Source organism: Oreochromis niloticus, linkage group LG3 (assembly GCF_001858045.2).
Source record: "Oreochromis niloticus isolate F11D_XX linkage group LG3, O_niloticus_UMD_NMBU, whole genome shotgun sequence".
Lineage (NCBI taxonomy): Eukaryota > Metazoa > Chordata > Actinopteri > Cichliformes > Cichlidae > Oreochromis > Oreochromis niloticus.
The window spans coordinates 87,304,743-87,328,350 of NC_031967.2; the positions used below are offsets into that span (position 1 = coordinate 87,304,743).

Here is a 23,608-nt window from a genome sequence, read left to right on the forward strand (position 1 = left end):
GGACCAGCAGGGAAGTTCATTGTGAACCTTTGTGGCCTCACGTTTGGATTCCTTTGTGCCTTCCATAGGAGTCCTTGTGCAGGTGGCAGGCACAGGGGGACGCAGTGGCATTAGCCCTGTGGCACTCGTCCTTGTAGAAGAAGAGAGACCCCGACTGCCGCCTCCGATTCCCTGCAGCTTTGGTGATGCACGTCGCAGACGACGTCTCCTTTGTTGAAGGGCATCAGGCCGATCACACCTGTGAGCAAACAGGAAGTCATCATAAGCTCTTTAGAAATGTTGACTTGCTGTCAAAGAGGGTGTGGTCCAAACCATAGGTGCATTTACCTTTGCCCTTTTCCTCCCTAAAGTCCTTCAAAGCCAGGCCCTTCCATTTGTGCTCTGAAATCGAGGACATGAGGGACTGGCTGTCCTGGATCCTGGGCTGTGGAGCAACCCAGGCCTGTAGGACGGCATCAACAGTGGGCTTGTTGGTGAACCAGGTCTCCTTATCTAATGCTATCTGTACTCTTGCATGCTGAGGGGCGTTACCTCTTGTGACACACCCTGTCCCAGAGCGAGACGTGAGGAATAATGCAAATAAACCATATGTATCTGTCAATCATATATATTTGAACCTCTGTAATGTGAAGTATTACTGAGCTATTTGTATATATTAGAGCTGTAAATAATGGAGGCAGAGCATCCATTAGCATGACGTGCCTGGGGCTTACCGAGGATGTGCTGAACTCTCTGCTTAAGCTGATGCTTCCTCCACTTGTGGTAGTGGGCTCCGTAGTTTGGAAAACCAGCCTGTACACACCGGCGTTTTGAAGGTGGTTCTCCATTTAGTGTTACTGGGAAGGTCCGCTGGAAGGCATCCCATTCTCTGAGAGGTAGGCGCTTTGTGGAAATGGACCTACACAGAATGAGAGAGAAATCCACCAATAGTTTGGATGTGGAACCTTGTAATGCAGGTTTTCTTGTGCTAGTGGGTAACATAAAAAAGAAAAGCTTACATGGCCTGTCCCGAGGTTTCTACTCCTGCTGAGTGTGACGCTGACCCAGCTGCAGGATCCTCAGTGTCGCTGCGCAGGTATCTAACCAAATTAGAAAGGTGAAGCAGTTATACATCTACCAACAAACGCAGCAACACATGTGGCTGAGTGGTGAGACCACACTGGCAAAGTTTTGCCAGTATGGATCCAGTGGTGTGCAGCTCTCACCTGGCCCTCAGGCGCCCTACATCTCCTCCTGGGTTGGTCAGAGGGACCCCACCTTCTCCCAGGAAGAACCTGTCCCCATCATCACTGCCAGCTCTTTGGTTTCGTAAGGACACTGGGCGGATGTTCTTAAAGTAGCACTCCAACAGCTGCAGTGTCACAGTCTGGCGGGGGGCAGACTGTATGAAGTGCAAAAAAGGACCCACAATGCAGACTTCCAAGGAACAGGGAGCCAAAACGTGAATGTTAACAAAAAGAGAGCCATTTAATAAGGCTGGTCAAAAGGGCACAAAGAAAGGGAAAGGCAAACTGAAGTAAATTAACATCAACCTAAACTGGGAGAACTAAATAAACAACAAGAAAAACCTAGACATGAAACATGGCATGGAAAACGTGGCATGAACACAGACGACCTGACAATGACACACTGAAAACAGAGGACTTAAGTACACAGGAGGTGATTAGGGGAAGTGGAGACACATGGGGAAACAGCAGACACTAATCTGACATAACGAGACAAAGGAAGCAAAGTAGACTATACTGACATAGGACACAGACCTTCAAAATAAAACAGGAACATGAGACACAGACAAGACAATATAACCTGATGACATAAGGCACGCAGCATGAAACACATAAAGGGCAAAAGGACACTAATACACAGGGGTAGAAGAGACAAGGGGAATCTAAATAAATAAACTTAGATAATCAAATGAACTTCAAAATAGACCATGAATATCAAAATAAACTCAAACTTAAAACGCTGGGTCAACAGACCCAGGAACGTGACAGAGCCCCCCCTTCAAGGGCGGATTCCAGATGCCCTAAACCATGAAAAAAAAAAAAAAAAAGGAACAACAAGAAAGTAAACATGAAACAAAAGCAAAACAACCCACCCAGGGCGGGCGGCGGGGGTCCAGGACGGAGGGCCGGAAACAAAACCGCAAAAAACAAAGAATCGGAACCACTAAGTCCAAATACAAGGGCACAACAGTCCGAGACCCTGTTTCAGGAGGGCGACCATGGTCTCGGCAGAAAAAGAGTTCATGGCGAAGTAGTTCAGGTGGCCGACCTGGAGGCCGATGGTACAAGAGTCCAAAGTCAGGCAGATCAGGGGGCCGTCCTGGAGGTCTACAGCATAGCAGTTCATGGTTCATTGGTTCAGGGGGCCGACCATGTGGAAGGTGGCTGTGGCGAAGCAGGTATGGGTGGCCACACTCGGGTGGCTTGGCAGGTGGTCGGCGGCGACGTGGGCATGGACGAGACCTGTCGGGCGGCTTGGCAGGCGGCCGGCGGCGACGTGGGCATGGACGAGACCTGTCGGGCGGCTTGGCAGGCGGCCGGCGGCGACGTGGGCATGGACGAGACCTGTCGGGCGGCTTGGCTGGCGGTCGATGGCGGCGTGGTCCTGCACGAAAGCCCTCGGGTGGCTTGGCAGGTGGCCGGCGGCGACGTGGGCATGGACGAGACCTGTCGGGCGGCTTGGCTGGCGGTTGATGGCGGCGTGGTCCTGCACGAAGGCCCTCGGGTGGCTTGGCAGGTGGTCGACGGTAGTGTGGATGTGGACGTGACCCCTTGGGTGGTTTGGTGGGTTTCCGTGGACAGGCTGTTTTGACAGGCCCCAGAAACAGCCGTGCTGGACGTGGACGTGGCCTGGCAGCGGATGTAGGGAGCGGTGGACGTGGCTTGGCCGGTGAGGCAGGACCAGGCGCGGCGACGACCTCTGGCTGGGTCGTGGCAGGCGAGACGAGCAGGGGCGCGGCGTCGACCTCTGGCTGGGTCGTGGCAGGCGAGACGAGCAGGGGCGCGGCGCCGACCTCTGGCTGGGTCGTGGCAGGCGAGACGAGCAGGGGCGCGGCGCCGACCTCTGGCTGGGTCGTGGCAGGCGAGACGAGACCCAGCGGCAGCTTGGCAGCTGCAGGCGATGGAGCTGGTGGTGGCGCTGCGGACGACGGCGTTGAAGTTGGAGGCGATGGAGCTGGTGGTGGCGCTGCGGACGATGGCGCTGAAGTCGCAGGTGGTGAAGCAGCAGATGTGGCAGGATGCTGGATGGGCTCGGCTGAACCTCCAGCTGGCACGACAGGACCAGGCGAGGCGTCGTCCTCAGGCTGAGGTGTGGCAGAACCAGGCGTGGCAGGGCCGGCAGGTGCGGAGACCTCTGGCTGAGGCGTGGCAGGGCCGGCAGGTGCGGAGACCTCTGGCTGAGGCGTGGCAGGGCCGGCAGGTGCGGAGACCTCTGGCTGAGGCGTGGCAGGGCCGGCAGGTGATGCAGAAGGTGGCTGGACGGGCTCCTCGGGCCCTCCAGCTGACGTGGCGTGGTGCTGGACGGGCTCCTCGGCCCTCCAGCTGACGTGGCGTGGTGCTGGACGGGCTCCTCGGGCCCTCCAGCTGACGTGGCGTGGTGCTGGACGGGCTCCTCGGGCCCTCCAGCTGACGTGGCGTGGTGCTGGACGGGCTCCTCGGGCCCTCCAGCTGACGTGGCGTGGTGCTGGACGGGCTCCTCGGCCCTCCAGCTGACGTGGCGTGGTGCTGGACGGGCTCCTCGGGCCCTCCAGCTGACGTGGCGTGGTGCTGGACGGGCTCCCCGGGCCCTCCAGCTGACGTGGCGTGGTGCTGGACAGGCTCCTCGGGCCCCCCAGCTGACGTGGCATGAGGCTGGACGGGCTCCTCGGGCCCTCCAGCAGACACAGGAAAAGGCTGCACAAACTCCAACTCAGCCCCTGGCTCCAACCTGGCCTGGATCTCGGTCCCACAGTTGCTTAGCTGAGCCTCATGGCTAGCACTTCTAGTGCAACAGTCTTATAATTTGGCTTCTTGGAAGCATAGTTCGTGGCATGATCAATGCACAAAGAAGCTAGATAATTTTGCAAAGGAATAAGATGGTCTGTGGAAGACTTGGTCTTAGTCATTTCAGAATCATAAACAGTCTTTTTATAGCCGGGCCCATGAACTGGTAAGGTAGTGTTAGTTTTAATATTCTCTTTAGAAAAAACATGAGGAGCCAAAATATAGTCACTCACTTCAAACCTTTGTGTGGTACGTTGACGACGTGAACGCCGCTTCTTTCTAGAAGCAGTTGTGACTGAAGCAGGGCTAATTGTGGGGTCTGGCTCCTCATCCTCTGACCACAACCTCGCCAGAAATGAGGCTGGAGATGTTAAGTCTGAATGAAACTGTGAGGTTGAGTGACTAATCCGTGATGGCGAAGAGGGAACTGGCGAGCTGGGGGGCAGTGCCGGCACCAAAGGGAGGGGTGCTGTGGCGAACCTCAGCGAGCCGACACGGACACACTCAGGCTCTAGAGGCAGCGGTGAAGACGACTGGTTGTGGGGTAGCCGTGACTGGGAGGTGCTGGAAGCCATTACATGACTCGACAGTTCCTGGGCCTGCAGCATCTCCTTTATCCTTGTAAAAGCATCAACTATGGCAGGTGAGTCCGGAAGCTGGAGGAGGCGGGGATCCCTCTGCATAATAGCCTCAGCGACGTTCACCATTACAAGCTTGCTCTTCAAATCTGGTGCTGTGAGGACGCGGTCGAGGATCGCTTGGATCCGAGCCATCTCCTCCAGACACTCGGTGAGAGTTGAGTCTGCTGGGTCCATGACTGGTCAGGTCGTTCTGTCACAGTCTGGCGGGGGGCAGACTGTATGAAGTGCAAAAAAGGACCCACAATGCAGACTTCCAAGGAACAGGGAGCCAAAACGTGAATGTTAACAAAAAGAGAGCCATTTAATAAGGCTGGTCAAAAGGGCACAAAGAAAGGGAAAGGCAAACTGAAGTAAATTAACATCAACCTAAACTGGGAGAACTAAATAAACAACAAGAAAAACCTAGACATGAAACATGGCATGGAAAACGTGGCATGAACACAGACGACCTGACAATGACACACTGAAAACAGAGGACTTAAGTACACAGGAGGTGATTAGGGGAAGTGGAGACACATGGGGAAACAGCAGACACTAATCTGACATAACGAGACAAAGGAAGCAAAGTAGACTATACTGACATAGGACACAGACCTTCAAAATAAAACAGGAACATGAGACACAGACAAGACAATATAACCTGATGACATAAGGCACGCAGCATGAAACACATGAAGGGCAAAAGGACACTAATACACAGGGGTAGAAGAGACAAGGGGAATCTAAATAAATAAACTTAGATAATCAAATGAACTTCAAAATAGACCATGAATATCAAAATAAACTCAAACTTAAAACGCTGGGTCAACAGACCCAGGAACGTGACATGCAGAGACAAGAGCCATCAATGATGACTATAAATCACCTCCCAGGGTCCATACAGAGCAGGAAGAGAGTCGCTGCTGAGAACAGAGGACTTACTTCTTCTTCCTGGATGGTCATCCTCAAGCTTTCCCTTCGCTCCATCCAGTCCTGCACCTGTGTGTGTGGGACAAAGTGTTGGAGCTTAGGGTGATGCACACTTACATCAACTATCACTTAGAATTTACTGGTTTTGTTGGTGGCGCTTACAGAAAAATCCTGAACAGCACTTGATGTCAGTCCGTGCTGTAACATCAGGATGGCCTCGCAGTACTGCCTGAATGTTGTCATGGCAACGTTGGGGATGCAATCACCGCCTGCAAGCTTTTGGTGGAAATACTCGATGTCCTTTTTGGCCACGATGAGGACTTCCTTCTTATCAGACCTGTTGCAAAGGTGACAGCAGTAAGACGGTGTTGAAAGTGCGTGTGTGTCATGCAGTATGTGTGAGCCAGAGTGGCAATAAGCTCATCAGACCTCGGTGTTGGCAGCACTGTTGGGCAGGTTTGGGGAGCGTCTGTGACGATAAAGCCACGACTCTGAAGGCGACTGCAGAGTTTGATGCAAGATGTTGCGTCCTTGCAAAACTCCTGCAGCTCCGAGAAGCTCCAGAGTCAACCTTCCCTGGAAAACAGCTTCTGGGAGGCAGTAGCTCTGGAAGCTTCTTGCTCCCTCTCCTGTGCTGTGCCGTCTTTCAGGCACACTCTGCTCAGGTGAGTCGAAATGGACAGCTGGGGCTCGTTGCACAGCAGGCAGTGCACAACGTTTTTCTCCATGTTGTTTGGACTGCAAATACAGAGACAGAGACAAGCTCTACATATCACTTTATAGCACCAGTAGCATGTCTCTGTATGATGCAAAGCTAGCTATGTCGCTAGTTACGGTGACGTCTGACAAACAATCCCACTTAACCGAAGCTGCAAATTCGATAGTTTGGTGTAAAAAGCAACATGGCGTTTTCACTTTAAAATGAACAAACATTCACAATGGCTTAAAACAATAAAGTATCCAAGTCAATAACATGCTAATACTTCCAAGTATGAAAACGGAGTAGCATTAAATCACCCGGTGTTTCAGATTAACTGGTGACGGTGGAACAGGTGGATTTTTTAATATTTTGTTGTTAACAGCAACAAGACTGACAAAGTCTGTTTGAGGGGACCTCACAAATGTCACAAATGAAATATTTAGTGTTTATTTGCTGGTTTGTCGGTAGCAGCTCCTGAAAAGCAAGTCTGCCACACTTCTGTTCGACTGTCACCAATTGATCTGATACACCAGTTACTCTGAGACACCGTCTCTGAAAGCGTCGGAGCACCTTTGCGAACAGTATACACACCAATACACACAAGCACACATATTGGGTCGATATTTTTAAAAAACTCAATATATCGCCCAGCTCTAATTCGCATAACCATCACTGGATTCAGGCCAACCAACAGTAGGGCGGCTGGGAGCAGTGATTATAGAGCAAATGAGTTCAAATTGTTTTTCAACAGATTTGACACTGCAGTGAATGCTCACACCCCCACAACCTCACCTGTAGTCAGCCTGGAATCCAGAGCCACACCCTTGTGTTTCCCTCTCTCTTCACATGGCACCATTTCCTCCGGTGAGAGTTCTGACACCCCTCCCCCACCCATCACTTTCACTCAAGACCAGGTTCAGAGACAAATGAGTAGACTCCACTCAGGCAAGTCTGCTGGACCAGACGGAGTGAGTCCCTATGTCCTCAGGGCCTGTGCCCCCCAGCTTTGTGGAGTCTTCCATAAACTGTTCATGTTGAATATGAATTCTGCAAACATTAGTCTCCTGCTAAAACCAGGACCCTGTATATCCCTTAAGCTATCTTCAAATATCCCTTATAAATGTAGACCTTAAAATAATCTGCAAAGCTCTCTCAAAGAGATTAGAAAAAATAACCTTTTAATTCATCCTGACCAAACTGGTTTCATAAAAGGTAGGCACTCATCAACAAATACACGTAGATTACTTAATTTGATAGACTACTCATACAGTAAAAACATCGTCTCCACAATATTATTTTTAGATGCAGACAAAGCGTTTGACAGAGTTAACTGGAAATTTCTATATGCAACTTTACACAAATTTGGTTATGGAAACACTTTCATTAACTGGTTAAAAATATTATACAATTCCCCAACAGCTTGTGTCAGAACAAATGACCTAACATCCTCCAGCTTCTGTCTCCTGAAGGGCACCAGGCAGGGATGCCCACTCTCCCCTTCACTGTTTGCAATTTTTATTGAGCTACTAGCAGCAGCAATTAGACAGAATACAGTAATTAAGGGCATAAAATGCAAGAACGTGGAACATAAAATCAGCCTTTATGCGGATGATGTGTTACTTTTTCTCCAAAACTCACAAACCAATATCTCTGGGGTAATTGCATTGATAAACTCTTTTGCAAGAATATCAGATTATTCAGTTAACTGGTGTAGAAATGTTTAGCTTATTTTAGAGTTTAGAAATGTGTTAGATAGAATGTAGAATTATGGTAGAGACACTGACACTGCCCTGGATATAAATAAAGGCCTGACTGTGTCATGAACCTAGGAGTAGATCTTAGGAGACCCTCCCCAGTTGAACTGTGAAAGTAAGACAAAGAGGAGTTAATGCTAAGTGGAAATTCCCCAGAGGATACCTGTGTGGGGGTCTCAACATTTGACTTAATAACTGTGGTCTGGAGGGGAGATGGTATTTATGGCCCTAGGAAGAGACACCCACCCATAGTGTTTTAACTGATATACTCCCACACCTATATGCACAGTCATTCACGTGCACTCACATAGGCACTCACGTGCTCGTGCACATAGACACAGACACAGAGTTTGCAGCATACCATGGGGGGATTTATGATAGGGCTGCTTCTATAAAGCTGGCTGTGACTAACAAAGGGGTGAAGATTTTGCAGAGGGACACCGGCCTCGTCTTCCCTTCTAGAAGTGCATGCTTAAATGAAGATGAAATAAAGATAAATAAAGGTTTTGTGAAAATGACTACTGAGTTCCGGTGCCATCTCTGGATCCCTCGACAAATAAAAGAACCGGGGTAAAAACTGATTTCCTAACACTGGCCAAAATCTACAGTCCTTCCGATTAATTGCTCCTTCCATAATTCTTCTTCTACTCCACTGCAATCTGGAAATATAAAATATTTAGGTATTAATGTCTCTCCTAAGATTGCAGGTTTAACTAAATTAAACCATATCCCACTTTTAAAGAAAGTAGAAGGTGACCTGGCTAGGTGGAAATGTCTACCCATATCATTCATGGGAAGGGTTGCCGCTATAAAAATGATGGTCTTACCAAAAATAAATTCTTTATTCTCAATGATCTAAACTAAACCACCACAAGATTGGTTCAGATCTTTAGATTTGTATATGTTAGGATTATATTGTTGATTGTCATTTATGCTTAAAAATATGTACTCAAATATGCTTAGAGTTTTATACTCGATTGCATAATGATAGAGGTCTGATCCTTAGCAGTCTGCAAAGAGTCTGTGTGCCTTCCAGGGTGTTCCGGCATACACACACATCCTAAGGTCATGAGAGAGGTTGTAGCTTCTCTTACTGATTTATACTATGGGAGGACACCTACTCTGTATCTGTTTGAGTATAAGAGCCCTTTGTTTAGGTGGACCGCTGGGCTCCTAGCACCAGCTTTGGGGATTCATTCACAGGGTTACATCTTGACACACATACACACACACACATACCTACACATACACACAGACGATACTCTTTGTTCACATGTATGCCTATGTAAGATGTCATATGTTAATGAACCTATGCATATTCATGTAACCTCAATAAAGAGCAGTGCTACGAGAGAGCTCACGGAGAGTGACTGGGGTTCGAACAGAAGGGACGGCGCTCATCACAGTTCGTCGTGCACGAGCAACACAAAGAGCTCTGGTGACTTGCATCTTGCTTTTGCTGTTGTAGTAGAATTGTCTCGTTCCAGCAGTGGGTCTGTGCCAGACAAACCCATCATTGGAGTCTTATGCCAGTCGGGACTCATAGAAGCGCCTGCTAAGGGACCTGTGACGTAAAATTCGTCACCAGGCCGGTGGGAGAGCATCCATTTTTCCCTCAATGGATGATGATTGACAGGATTTGAGACTGATACTGCATGCAAATGCAATACCAAGTAAGTTGAAAGAGAAAGCGACTCTATAACCGCGTAACTGGGTTTGTGTCCTGAGACTGGGTTTGTGTCACGAGCGTCCCGGTGCGAGTCCGGAGTAGGCCTATTTTGTGTCTTATGGTGCGCACACACCGAACGCGAAAGAGGCGCCAGAGCAGATTTGCGTCGCGAAAACGCCAAAACCCGTGAAACGCGCGTCAGTGTACCGCGTGGGGCGCGTGTGACTCGCAAAGAAAACCACGCGTGTCAGATTGTGTGTTGCATTTTGTGCACACGCCCGAGTTGGAAAATCTGAACTCCGGCGTCAAATCGTGCCGTGACAACCAATCAGAAGCCTGGTGACGTGGCTGTAACTAGGTCAAAGGGGCAGATCCAGCCAAAACCCTTCATTCGTCACTCAGTATGGAGGAAAAGCTCATCAGTGCCGTGGCTAATCATCCAGAGCTAAATGATGCTAGTTGCTACTTCTACCGAGACAGGAATAAAACGGACCTAGCTTGGAGGCACATTAGTGAGGAGATTGGGCAACCTGGTAAGTTCATTCATTCTGCTTTTTTAATTTTCAGACTGACCCGATGAAACCGTGCAAAAGCTAGCAAGCCCGCCTACTGTCCCGATATTTTCCCACTGATGTACAAATACCTTTCCGCTAACAAGATAATGTGTTTATTCAGAGGACATCTGCAGCACAACACATCTGGCACAACTTCCTCCCACATTTCCGGTCCACGCGCGTGGAAAGATGCAATTTTGAGGCGCGGTGGATTTTCCCTGGACACGCGTTGAGGTGCGAATGTGCACGCGTCACATTAGGGGCGTTCGGGGCGTTTTCGCTCGCCTCTATCGCGTTCGGTGTGAACGCACCGTTAGTGTCTGTGTACGTTTGTGTGAATGAGTGAGGAGCAGGCACGTGGTCTGTTGTTGTTGTTATCATGGGTTCCCAAGCAAGTAAGACTGCCTCACAAGGAGACGACAGATTCATGCAAAAATTCACTCCCTGTAGCGCGAAGTATTTAGGATATTAAATGATAGAAAATGTGATTTTGGGCGCCTCCCAGCAGTGTGTGTCTGACAAGGTGATCAGGAACACAGCAGCACCACAAGGGACTGTCCTCTCCCGCTTCCTCTTCACCCTCTACACCACAGACTTGAGCAACTGCACAGAGACCTGCCCTCTTTAGAGGTTCCCTGATGACTCTGCGGTGATTGGATGCATCAGCAGGGATGATGAATCAGAGTACCGGGATGAGTTTGACTCCTTTGCCATGTGGTTCAAGCAGAATTATCTAGAGCTCAAAGACCAAGGAATTGATTGTGGATTTTAGAAAGATCAGGAAACCCTTGACTCCTGTTTCAATCCAGGGGGTCAATGTGGACATTGTGGATGACTATAAATACCTTGGAGTACACATAAACAATAAACTGGACTGGGTCAAAAACACCACAGCATTTTACAGGTAGGGCCAGAGTCGCCTCTATTTTCTGAGGCAACTGATGTCCTTCAACATCTGTTGGACAATGCTCAGGATTTTCTATGAGTCTGTTGTAGCCATTGCAATCCTCTATGCTGATGCATGCTGGGGCAGCAGGTTGAGGCCAACAGACTAAATAAATTGATCCGCAAGGCCTGTAATGTTGTTGGGATGGAGCTGGACTCTCTTAATGTGGTGTCAGAGAGGCAAATGTTGTCCAAGACAAAGACAGTGCTGGATAATACCTCCCACCCACTCCATGACATGCTGGCTTGTCACAGGAGCACGCTCATTGAGAGACTGAGATTACCAAAAAACAGCACTGAATGAAAGAGGAAATCATTCCACCTCTGGCCATCTCTCTGTACAACTCATCCATCTAATACACTGTAATCACTGCAATCATTAAAGTATATGGATACGCTCTTTCTTACTCGGTAATGTTGCTGTCAATCCTTGATATTTATTATTGAGTGATTTGTATATAATGTGCTATTCCTTATATGTTAACATATTGTATTACTAATAGTCTAGTCTGTTTTTGTTTTTCTTAATGTTACTGTACTGGAGCAACCATAACCCACATAATTTCCGTAGCAATTAAAAAGGTATTCTGATTATGATTCTGAGAACAACAGTAGAAACACACACAGTTTCGGCACGCCTGGAATTAATTGTATATCACTGAAATCTACACACTTCACAAATGTTAGATTCACCTTTACAGTCACACAAGGCTGCTTTGGTTTTTGTATTTTTTCCATAGTGTAAATTCTTTGTCACTATAGTTCCTGTAGTGGTGTGTAAACATGGTGGTCAGCATTGTCCTCATCAATGGACTGAAGCGTGTTGAGGTGCTTGAGAGGTGATGACTGTTAATGGAGCTGGATGGGATTTTCTTTCCCAGAAAATGGACAGCTGAGTGGTGGGTGCCTCTCTCTTCATCCTGGCGTTATTCCCGCTGGTGCAGGGTCCGCTCTTCGGCAAAGGTTTCTCCATTTGGTTCTGTCCAAGGCGTCCTCAGTTGATGCGTTGACAGTCTTAATGTCCTCCTTAATTTTGTCCATCCACCGTTTCTTCGGTCTGCCTCGAGGCCGGCATCCTTCTGGGTCGATCATCATAGCTGTTTTTGCTACAGGGTTCTCATCGCTTCGAATGACGTGTCCATACCACCTCAGGCAGGATTCGAGCATCGTTTCCTTAATTGGGGCTACGCCTAGTCGCTTCCATATGTCTTTGTTCAAAACACGGTCCCGTCTTGTAATTCCCAGGTTCCATCGGACCATGCGCATCTCCATGGTGTTTAGGGCCTGTTCATGTGTGGTCAATGCGGGCCAACATGCGGAGCCATACAGGGCTACTGGGCGGACCACCGTTTTGTAGGTTTTTCCCTTGAGTCGATCTGGCATTCTTCTGTCGCAAAGGACACCAGTGACCTGTTGCCATTTTAACCAGGCTGCATTTATTCGGACATTGGAGGAGATATTTCCATCGTAGCTGATGACTGAGCCCAAGTAGCGGAACTCTTCTGTCTTCTTCAACTCTTTGTTGTCAATTATGATGGTGCCATCAGTTTGGGCGCCTCCTTCCAGGTATTTGGTCTTTTTCGTATTGAGCCGCATACCATATTCATCGAGCCGGGTCTTCCAGAGTTGAGTCATCGTTTGGGTCTCTTCTCGTCTTTGCTGGCGAGGAATACGTCATCGGCAAAGAGGAGAGAGCATGGATGAGGTAACTGGAGGTCATGGCTACACATAGATACATAGAATGAAGTGGAGGGGGGTGGGTGCCTCTGTGAAATCCTGAAATCCACTTTGAACCCCAAAGTGAAACTAAAACAGCCAAGTGCACAAGGAGGTGAGAATTAACTGGCAGTCTTTCCAGTTTCATCACAGCTACAATGAAGCCTTAAGTTCAGCTGAAGTATTTTCAAAGCAATCAACCAGAATGGTATGTGAAGATTGCAAGTTTGATCCAGTAGGTGTTTTCCAAAGCAGCAAAATATGAGGAAATGTAATGAAAATGGTAAATCTACATGACTTCTGCACAGACAAACTCTTCCTGTGTTGTGGATGGCATGACTACCCTGGAAAACTGTGACTGTCAGTGTTTGTATTGTCTCAACTCAGAGGGTATATATTGGGTATTATTGTTTTTTTGTCCTGGTTTATAGTTTTTAATCATTGGTTAAAATGTGACACTTGTTGCCACATAAGTTTGTTAACTTTATGATAAATGGATTAATCTCCTGAAATGTTTTTAAGGGTTGGCTTTAGACTGAAAGCTGCACTTTGAAAATCCTGATGATGGGGATGGCCAAAAACACAATCACATCTGTGTAATAAAAATGGAGGTGTGTTGACCTGACCATGAAAGGTTTCTATGCAACAGATGTGTAAAAAAAATGGGCGTAGTCACTAAGATATTGTCAGTGGTGGACTCTGCTTGGCTGCGGTCGCGAGGTCTCAGAATCTGCTCTGTGAGCAAAAGATTGACAAGACCACGGAATTGAAGGTAAACAACATCATGGAGAAACTGGCGGCTATCCAACGGGAGATGGAGAGACCAGTGTCGGTGTGCTAAAACAAAAACAGCTCGAAATTCTCATGAGCTGTTGGAAAGAAATCGCCATCTTAATGCGGCTACCCCTCCGGCGCCAGCTGCGGGCTCAAGGCTGGAGCCGAACAAAACAATCCCTGATAACGACTGTGTTGACACTGTTCCTCCCCATTCTATGCAAGGCCACCTGGGTTGGCAGGCAGACTGTTTACTTACCCTGGCAGGGCGAACGACACTGTCTCCGCTGAACTATGGACACGCACACACATAAGATAGCGCTGTGCGAGGCGGCTGCTGGGTTCGCTTCAGATGGCTCCTTACCCATCACCCTACCGTGTGGCTTTTTATGTCTTCCCAATGTTGTGTTGTGGACATTTATGTGCTTTTTTGTGCAGAGGAGTTTTTTTTGTTTCCTGTTCTCATGCTGTCCTACCATGAAAGCACAGCATGAGAAGGGATGTTTTTTCTCCAATGCTACCAATCTCCGACTTGTATTCCCATGTAATGTCTGTGTGTGTATGTAAGGTCGGGGGGGGGGGGGGGGGGGGGGGGGTCCCATTTCACTGCAGGGCCCCCCTTCATGTGACGAATAAAGCCTTGATTGATTGATTGATTGATTGATTGATAGATTGCTTTTGAAGTATCATGGTAAAAAATTAGCTAGCTGCAAGATTGTTTTTGTGAGCTTGGCCCTGGTTTTCCTGAGAGTTAATGGCATCCAGGGCAGCCAATGATTTTTTGGGTGATGGTAATTACCCTCTGTGCAGCCTTCCTGTTCTCAATTATGGCATCTGCGTACCAAACACCAGGCAGGAGGAGAGCATGCTCTCCACTGAAGAGTGGTAGAAGGCCAGCAGCAGCTCCTGGTCCACTTGACTGTGCTGGACCTTCTTTACCAGGGCCATGGTGGTATGGCTTTAAATAAATAATCAACTAATAAGAATAATTAATAATACAATATAAAACAGCTTGATGCTCAAAATGCAGGAGAACTTTAAGAACGCAGCCTTGCCAGTTTCCATCCATCCATTCATTCTCTTCCGCTTACCCCTTTCAGGGTCACAGGGGGATGGAGCATATCCCAGCAATCGTAGGGTGAGGGGCAGGGTACACCCTGGACAAGTCATGAGTCTATCACAGGGCTAACACAGAGAGACAAACAACCATTCACACTCCCATTTACTCCTGTAGACAATTTAGAATCACCATTGAACCAAACCCCACTAACTTCATGTCTTTAAACACACAAACATGAGAACATGCAGACTCCACACAGAAAACCCTGGAGTCAAACTCAGAAGCTTCTTGCTGTGAGGTGACAGTACTAACAACTGCACCACCATGTTGCCCTTTGCCAGTTTGATCACTGTTAATCACTTGATCTGTTAAATAGTAATCACCGAGCACAGTATGTAAGGTGAGATTCTGGTAGGGTTTTTTTCCAGATTAAAACTCTACGTTTCCTTATTCCTCCTTCCTCATTCTCAAAAAACTAAATGAATATTGAACAAGTATGAGGAAAAGGCTCATAAAAAGAAATAGCATGGGGGTGGAGGTTGGGGTGGGGCATTGTTTATAAAAACATCACTCGGACCTGCAGATGACACAGATACTGTTGAGTTTTCAGTGACAGAATGGAGATCATCATGTATTTCTCGCTGTTGCTTCTGCTCTGCTCTGTTTCCACAGGTCAGCCAGAGGCAGATGAAAAAAGTCTTGCCCAGCAGATTGAGCTCCAACAACCCTGTCCAAAGGACATCCATGCTGTGCTGAGAGAGATTACTGCCTCACTGACTGAACAGAAAGCGAAGATTGCATTCCTGGAAAAAGAGAATCAAGGTACAGTATCATGTCAGGTAGTGAGAGAAGTAACAGCATCAGATAACCTTCATATGACCCACTGTTGTGTTACAGAGATATAAGTGTCACTTCATCAATATTAAGAAAAGTATATGTGCTTCCGAATATGTGCCTAAAGCTTATGCACTAAAATTTTGTATATGAATTTGAAGGGAAGTTATGAACTGTTTCTGAGAGACAAATAACACCAGGATCCTTTCTGTGTAGCTGACAGCTGGTAACTGTGCAGGGGCGGATCTAGCAAAGTTTTGCCAGGGGGCCAGGTAGGGCATTAACAGGGAAAGGGGGGCTGTTAAAGGAAACTTGTATTCTTCTATTACTGTCTGTACTCTCATAGTGTTTAGCTTCATTTAAACTTAGTGTGTGTGTATGACATGAGGAGTATGATTGAAACCATGGGGAGGAAGCTGCACAAATGAAAGTAGAAATGTTCAAGGCCACATATAGCCGAACTCACGTATCTTCAGTCTCCATATAGGGAGTTGTTTTTCATACTTTGTATGCTCCGCCTAAGAATATGATACAAGCTTTTTGCCTATATAATAAAGAACACACAGATGCCTCGGCGCGAATCCTCCGTGACACGTCTTGTACACGTTGCTGTGTGGAGACTCTGTCGGGGCATCGCCCATGTACATGTAAAAAGTCTGAGTCTGTGTTTCTTGCCTCCTGAGTTTTCTCTTAACAGGGGCACAAAGAAGTACTTTCCTTTCTTATTCTCATTTAAAATGTTTAGCTTTAATAAATAATTATCTGAATCTTGCAAACAAAGTTTTTATCTGACGTAAAAATGTACAGAAATCATACATATACCAACAAGACAGTGTACATCACTGTCACAACAGCGTTTGTTTTCATTCAAATGCTTTATGGTTTTAATACCTGGTGGGCCGGTCTCTAGTCAAAATGCCCAGGCCGATTTTTTGTCCCGGTCCAGCCCTGCTCTGGAGGTCTCTGTATAAGCACGTAAACCTGTGACAAGCAATTCGCTGAACTTGGAGACGCACATGCTGTTTTCTTCCGTGGTGATGAAAGAAAACGCTGGCATGTAAAAGTAAAAGTAAGGCACCCCTCCGACAGCCAAACCCATTTGTTCTCTGATTGGATTGTTAAATTTGTGATTGACATGACATTGACCAATCAGCTGAAAGGAAGAAAAATTGGGTCTAAATTCGTACTTGTAAGTTGAGATTCACACACAGCCAAGGAAGTTAGGCACAGAGTTTTACATGTAGTTTTTTGCTTTTGTATCTGTAAGCAGACCTTAACAAAAAATTTTTTTAACTTGTGTAAATATTTTTTACACACACACAAATTCTACAATCATACATAAAATTTTCAGATATTTTGATTTACAAGGTTACAAAAAAAAAAAAAAAAAAAAAAAAAACGCATTGAATTTACAATTACAAAATATTTATGACGACATAAAGCACATTGAGCCCATACTCTAAAGGACAAGTTTGGGATCCTCATAAATAGATTCTATCGAATTTCAGTTTCCAGTCACAGGGCTTGATTTCTTCTGTGACAATGAAATGCTTTCAACTGTCAAAAATTTATTTAATTGGAGATTAAAGTTTTTGTCATGGTCACTTTTTTGGAAAGAGTCTAACTCTAAAACAGAAAGTTAAAAATAATGACATTTCTCTCTCTCTCAGTCAAAAAGGTGGCTTTCTCAGCCTCTCTGCTGTATCCAAGTCCTGCAGAAACTGGACCCTTTAACACAGATATTACCCTGATCTTCACACGCGTTGTCACAAACATTGGAAATGCCTACAACCCTTCTACAGGTAATAACACTGAATGTTGCTTCTCAGCTATGTCTATGTCAGGATGATGTTCCAGATGTTCTAACAGCTGATTTTCCATTTAACAAAAACAAACCCACAGGTATTTTCACTGCACCAGTGAGAGGAGCCTACCACTTTGACTGGAGTGTATATGGATATGGAAACATTGCTGCAGGTGGTGTGTTGTTCAGGAATGGAGAGCACATTTTTATTGCATATGAACATCCAACATCTGGTACTTCTGCGAGCGCCTCTAACGGAGCCTCACTGCTTCTAGAGGTTGGAAATCAGGTGTCTGTACGTCTCCTTGGTGGTACAAGGATACAAGACAGTCAAAATTACCATAACACTTTCAGTGGTCATCTGATTTTCACCATGTGAGAGGTGTAACAGCTCCAAAATTTCCTGTTTGGGTTGTCTTTTGTGGGCAGAGCTTAGCCAATTTTAGAAGTAAAACAGGAAGTAAATCACCTGCTGGAATCAGTTTCTTCTTTCTTTTTTTTTCTCTTCTTTGACAATCATGCAGGTATTTTTCTTAAACACTTAACAGATGTTAAACTTTATCTGACTATCATGATAAAAATGTAAACAGCTGATTTAGTTTGATATAAAAATGTGTGTCAGTGCTGTGGAGGAATTTCTAGAAGCTGAAATGTTTCCTTATTTTTCATCTGTATCTGAATCCAAATCCAGACACAGATAACTGACTGTAAACTTACTTGGGTTTATTTCTTTCTATTATCTAGTTTCAAAATAAAAGCATCATTGAACCAATGCGGTTGATGTCTTTATATGTGTTTCATATGTAGACCAGAGATCAAACCTACACATGCTGGGAGTTACTATCACTGGTAAAGTGACATCTGGTGTTCTGAAGAAAGAGTTGCTTTTAAAACATTGTCTACAGTAATGCTGACAGCTCTGTGAGGATATACTGTGACGTGATCAGGGCTGAGGAGCACACCATCAGTTACATTATGATCTCAATAAATGCCTAAAACAAGAGCATGAATGAAAACATAAATAAACTAAATGTTTTTAATTTACCATAACTGAAAAATATCTAATGAAGTGTTGGGCTGAGAACAAACAACCAGCAGAAGCTATGCCAAATTTATCGTCATTCTATGGGAAATGTGAGGCCCAGGAATTCAGAGTGAAGAAGTTGCTTGAAAAAGAAATCCAGATCTATGTAAACTTTGGGGTACTGAAAAACACATTTAACCCTTATGGCCTCCTAAGGCATTTTTGTATATTTTCCCACTTTTTTTCTGTTTGGTGATCATTGTTTGCTGTATTGCTTGTGGCAATATTAACAAACACACTATATTGCCACAAGCAATGCAGTGTGTTTGTTAATATTGCTTATACCTCTCTGCTCAGAGAAGAGCCGCTGCTCCTCCACACCAAAAGGAGCCAGTTGAGGTAGTTGGGGCATCTGACAAGGATGCCTCCTGGACGCCTCCTGGGTGAGGTGTTCCGGGCATGTCCAAGGACATGCCGGGAGGAGGGCACGCTGGAGAGATTATATCTCTCGGCTGGCCTGGTAATGCCTGGGTGTTACCCCGGATAAGCTGGAGGAGATGGTAGGGGAGAGGGAGGTCTGAGCTTCTCTACTGCCCCTGCGACCCAGCCACGAATAAGCGGAAGAAAAGGGATTGACTAATGAATGGATGGATGCTTGTGGCATGGATTTTTGCAGTAAATCTTTTTAATTAAATTCTCAAAATCTAGTGTCTTTTCTCTTACAAATCATCCATGCTGTCTTGATGCAGTTTGCACCATTTGTGGCTGTGTAAGGGCTATTTGACAAAGAAGGAGAGTGATGAAGTGCTTCGCCAGATGGCCTGGCCTCCAGTCACCTGACCTAAACCCAGTCTAGATGGTTTGGGATGAGATGGACTGCAGATGGATGGCAAAAGGCCCAACAAGTGCTCAGCATCTCTGGGAACACCTTCAAGATTGTTGGAAAACCATTTCAAGTGTCGACCTCATGAAGCTCATCGAGAGAATGCCAAGAGTGTGCAAAGTAGTGATCAAAGCGAAGGGTGTCTAAAATATCAAATATGTTTTGAGTTATTTCACAATTTTTGTTTACTACATAATTCCATATGTGTTCATTCATAGTTTTGATGCCTTCAGTGAGAATCTGCAATGTAAACAGTCATGGAAATAAAGGAAAACCATTTAATGAGAAGGTGTGTCCAAACTTTTGGCTGGTAGTCTATTTATTTAACAGTTTATGCTCTGATCAGTATCAAGCATAATCAACTGTTAGCTGATATGGACTATGAATTTGCATTCTGTTGCTGGGGATTGGTCTGCCAGGGTCTCGGCCCTGACCACCAACCAGCACACACTGCACTGAAACCTCCCACAGCTGGTGGGTCTACAGGAGCGTGTATTTTTTGGGCTGTTCTTTGCCGGGTTTTGTGTGAACTGTCTCTCAATAAAAGGCAGCGAGAGGAGGCCATCGGGGGGTCATTCGTGATGAGCTATGATACCAACGAGGCCTCCCTTGCGCAAGTAATCGATCGAACACTGTTGCCTTGTTTTTCTTACATGGCAATAAGTCCTGGATACAGCGGGGTCTGAGCTTAGACCCAACACTGGCTGTCAGTTGGCAGGGTAGAAATCACACATGCACTAATGGAGGATTTCTCCTGAGAGAGGGAGGAGTCTCTTGAAAGGTCTTTTCACTCATGGACAAGAGTCACACAGGTCTGTAGTTACTATTGTTTGAAATGCAATAAATGAAACGTTGAGGTCTGCGGGCATCACCTTCCTAGATCCTATTTAAGAGGGTGTGAACATGATGGAGGTGTCACGGTCCTGAGTCCGATGACTCAGTGTTTTGTGTTTGTTAATATTGTCTTATGTTCTTGTTTATTCTGGTTATGTCTTTTGTTAAGATTTGCTATTTATTAGGATTTGTTCTGTACTCCCTCTGTTCCTGTTCAGTCAGTTCTCAGTCTGTATCTCTGTGTGTGTGTTGAGTTTCCTGTTTTACTTTGAAGGTCTGTGTCTTATGTGAGTGTTTTCAGTTTTGCGCTCCTCAGTCTCGATTGTGTAATCAGTGTCAGCCGTGTCTCCCAGCTGTTTCCTCTTAGTCCTGTTCACCTCTTGTATTTAGTGTCTGCGTCTTCCCCTGCTCGTCATTGCGTCGTCCCTCATTCTTCTCCTGTGTGTTCTGTCTGCCTGTTTAGTTTAGTTGCGTTCCCAGTTTAGCCAATTTTCTGTTTTGCCTGCAATCCAGCAGTAAAGCTGAGTATTTTTGAGTGTACGTTTGCCTCCGTGAGTCCTGCTCTTAGGTCCACCATTCCTGCCTGCATTCACACAGACATGACAGGAGGAGTTTCATCCCTCTGACCTTCAGCTGGAATCTCAGCAGTTCCAGTTAGTTTGGTCTTCCACAAACTACAGATAGTATCACAAAACCCACAGCAGCTTTATAAATTACTAAAGCCTTCCATCAAAGATCACCTGTTAAGTGTTTTTGCAAAAGTGCCTTTTGGCTGGTTGGTTGCTCCTGGCTGTGGAGCAACCCAGGCCTGTAGGACGGCATCAACAGTGGGCTTGTTGGTGAACCAGGTCTCCTTATCTAATGCCATCTGTACTCTTGCACGCTGAGGGGCGTTGCCTCTTCTGACACACCCTGTCCCAGAGCGAGACGTGAGGAATAATGCAAATCAACCATATGTATATATTTGAACCTCTGTGATGTGAAGTATTACTGAGCTATTTGTATATATTAGAGCTGTAAATAATGGAGGCAGAGCGTCCATTAGCATGAAGTGCCCGGGGCTTACCGAGGATGTGCTGAACTCTCTGCTTAAGCTGAAGCGCCCTCCACTTGCGGTAGTGGGCTCGGTAGTTTGGAAAACCAGCCTGTACACACCGGCGTTTTGAAGGTGGCTCTCCATTTAGTGTTACTGGGAAGGTCCGCTGGAAGGCATCCCATTCTCTGAGAGGTAGGCGCTTTGTGGAAGTGGACCTACACAGAGTGAGAGAGAAATCCACCAATAGTTTGGATGTGGAAACTTGTAAGGCAGGTTTTCTTGTGCTAGTGGGTAACATAAAAAAGAAAAGCTTACCTGGCCTGTCCCGAGGTTTCTGCTCCTCCTGCTGAGTGTGACGCTGACCCAGCTGCAGGATCCTCAGTGTCGCTGCGCAGGTATCTAACCAAATTAGAAAGGTGAAGCAGTTATACATCTACCAACAAACGCAGCAACACATGTGGCTGAGTGGTGAGACCACACTGGCAAAGTTTTGCCGGTATGGATCCAGTGGTGTGCAGCACTCACCTGGCCCTCAGGCGCCCTACATCTAATCCTGGGTTGGTCAGAGGGAGCCCACCTTCTCCCAGGAAGAACCTGTCCCCATCATCACTGCCAGCTCTTTGGTTTCGTAAGGACACTGGGCGGATGTTCTTAAAGTAGCACTCCAACAGCTGCAGAGACAAGAGCCATCAATGATGACTATAAATCACCTCCCAGGGTCCATACAGAGCAGGAAGAGAGTCGCTGCTGAGAACAGAGGACGTACTTCTTCTTCCTGGATGGTCATCCTCAAGCTTTCCCTTCGCTCCATCCAGTCCTGCACCTGTGTGTGTGGGACAAAGTGTTGGAGCTTAGGGTGATGCACACTTACATCAACTATCACTTAGAATTTACTGTTTTTGTTGGCGGCGCTTACAGAAAAATCCTGAACAGCACTTGATGTCAGTCCGTGCTGTAACATCAGGATGGCCTCGCAGTACTGCCTGAACGTTGTCATGGCAACGTTGGGGATGCAATCACCGCCTGCAAGCTTTTGGTGGAAATACTCGATGTCCTTTTTGGCCATGGCGAGGACTTCCTTCTTATCAGACCTGTTGCAAAGGTGACGGCAGTAAGACAGTGTTGAAAGGGCGTATGTGTCGTGCAGTATGTGTGAGCCAGAGTGGCAATAAGCTCATCAGACCTCTGTGTTGGCAGCACTGTTGGCCAGGTTTGGGGAGCGTCTGTGAAGATAAAGCCACGACTCTGAAGGCGACTGCAGAGTTTGATGCAAGATGTTGCGTCCTTGCAAAACTCCTGCAGCTCCGAGATGCTCCAGAGTCGACCTTCCCTAGAAAACAGCTCCTGGGAGGCAGTAGCTCTGGAAGCTTCTTGCTCCCTCTCCTGTGCTGTGCCGTCTTTCAGGCACACTCTGCTCAGGTGAGTCGAAATGGAGAGCTGGGGCTCGTTGCACAGCAGGCAGTACACAACGTTTTTCTCCATGTTGTTTGGACTGCAAATACAGAGACAGAGACAAGCTCTACATATCACTTTATAGCACCAGTAGCACGTCTCTGTATGATGCAAAGCTAGCTATGTCGCTACACTGGACACCAAACCAACTTTAAAACTGAACCTTTGTTGATCCTCTGCTGTTTCTCCAAAGCACACAATGATCTGCACAAATACATTTAGCACATGTATAAAACATGCACGCACACGAGCAGTTTGTTCAGCTTCATAGAAACCAGTTTCTTGAAGGCACACGGATTTTCTGAGTGGTAACACTAAATGGCCTGTATTTGTATAGCGCTGTCCTCAGTCCCTAAGGACCCCAAAGCGCTTTACACTACATTCAGTCATTCACACACTGGTGATGGCAAGCTACGTTGTAGCCACAGCCACCCTGGGGCGCACTGACAGAGGCGAGGCTGCCGGACACTGGTGCCACCGGGCCCTCTGAGGCAAACATGGGGTTAGTATCTTGCCCAAGGACATTTGGCATGCGGCCAGGAGGCAGCCTGGGATCGAATCACACTAGGAGTGGCTTGACCTTACAGTCCCCACTGGCATTAGCACACAGGGCGAGGGTAAGACGGTCCTTCATGGTCTTGTGGCCTGGCATCTTTGTTTCCTCCGCGGTGATGTACGTACGCCGCGGCATTTTTTGTCCAGAAGAGGCCAGTCTCGTCACAGTTGAATACCTGCTGGGGGATGTAGCCTTCTTGATTTATAAGTTCCTTAAATTTTTTAACAAATTCTTTGGCAGCCTTGTGATTGGAACTTGCTGCCTCGCTGTGACGCACAACGGAGTGGTTGGCAGTCCTCTTCTTGAACCAATAAAACCACCCATGTGATGCCCTGAACTCTGGGGAGGTTAGAGGTGCATCCTGGACGTCGATGCTGTTGGCTGCTCATCGGAAGCTGCCTTACTTACTAAATCATTATAAATTGAGGACCCTCTGTGAGGGCATTGCCAGTCTTTCCCTTGTCTTTAATCCAA

General features: G+C 46.7%; 3 protein-coding genes across 3 annotated transcripts in view; 1 reads left to right on the forward strand and 2 right to left on the reverse strand.

The window, feature by feature from the left end:
* Positions 1 to 23,608, reverse strand: part of LOC109201617 (CST complex subunit CTC1) — a 172,798-nt gene that overhangs the window by 12,980 nt on the left and 136,210 nt on the right. The window lies entirely within an intron of this gene.
* Positions 111 to 22,965, reverse strand: LOC112846051 (uncharacterized). Its single transcript, XM_025905287.1, has 10 exons — positions 22,729 to 22,965; positions 22,310 to 22,618; positions 22,043 to 22,217; positions 21,893 to 21,949; positions 21,652 to 21,797; positions 21,442 to 21,525; positions 21,157 to 21,341; positions 20,899 to 21,002; positions 328 to 442; positions 111 to 238 (listed from the first exon to the last, which is right to left on the reverse strand). Exons 1-10 carry the CDS (start codon positions 22,794 to 22,796, stop codon positions 111 to 113), a joined length of 1,371 nt encoding a protein of 456 aa, XP_025761072.1. The 5' UTR covers positions 22,797 to 22,965.
* Positions 15,305 to 18,121, forward strand: LOC100691700 (complement C1q tumor necrosis factor-related protein 3-like). Its single transcript, XM_003460152.4, has 3 exons — positions 15,305 to 15,533; positions 17,216 to 17,347; positions 17,448 to 18,121. Exons 1-3 carry the CDS (start codon positions 15,329 to 15,331, stop codon positions 17,726 to 17,728), a joined length of 618 nt encoding a protein of 205 aa, XP_003460200.1. The 5' UTR covers positions 15,305 to 15,328; the 3' UTR covers positions 17,729 to 18,121.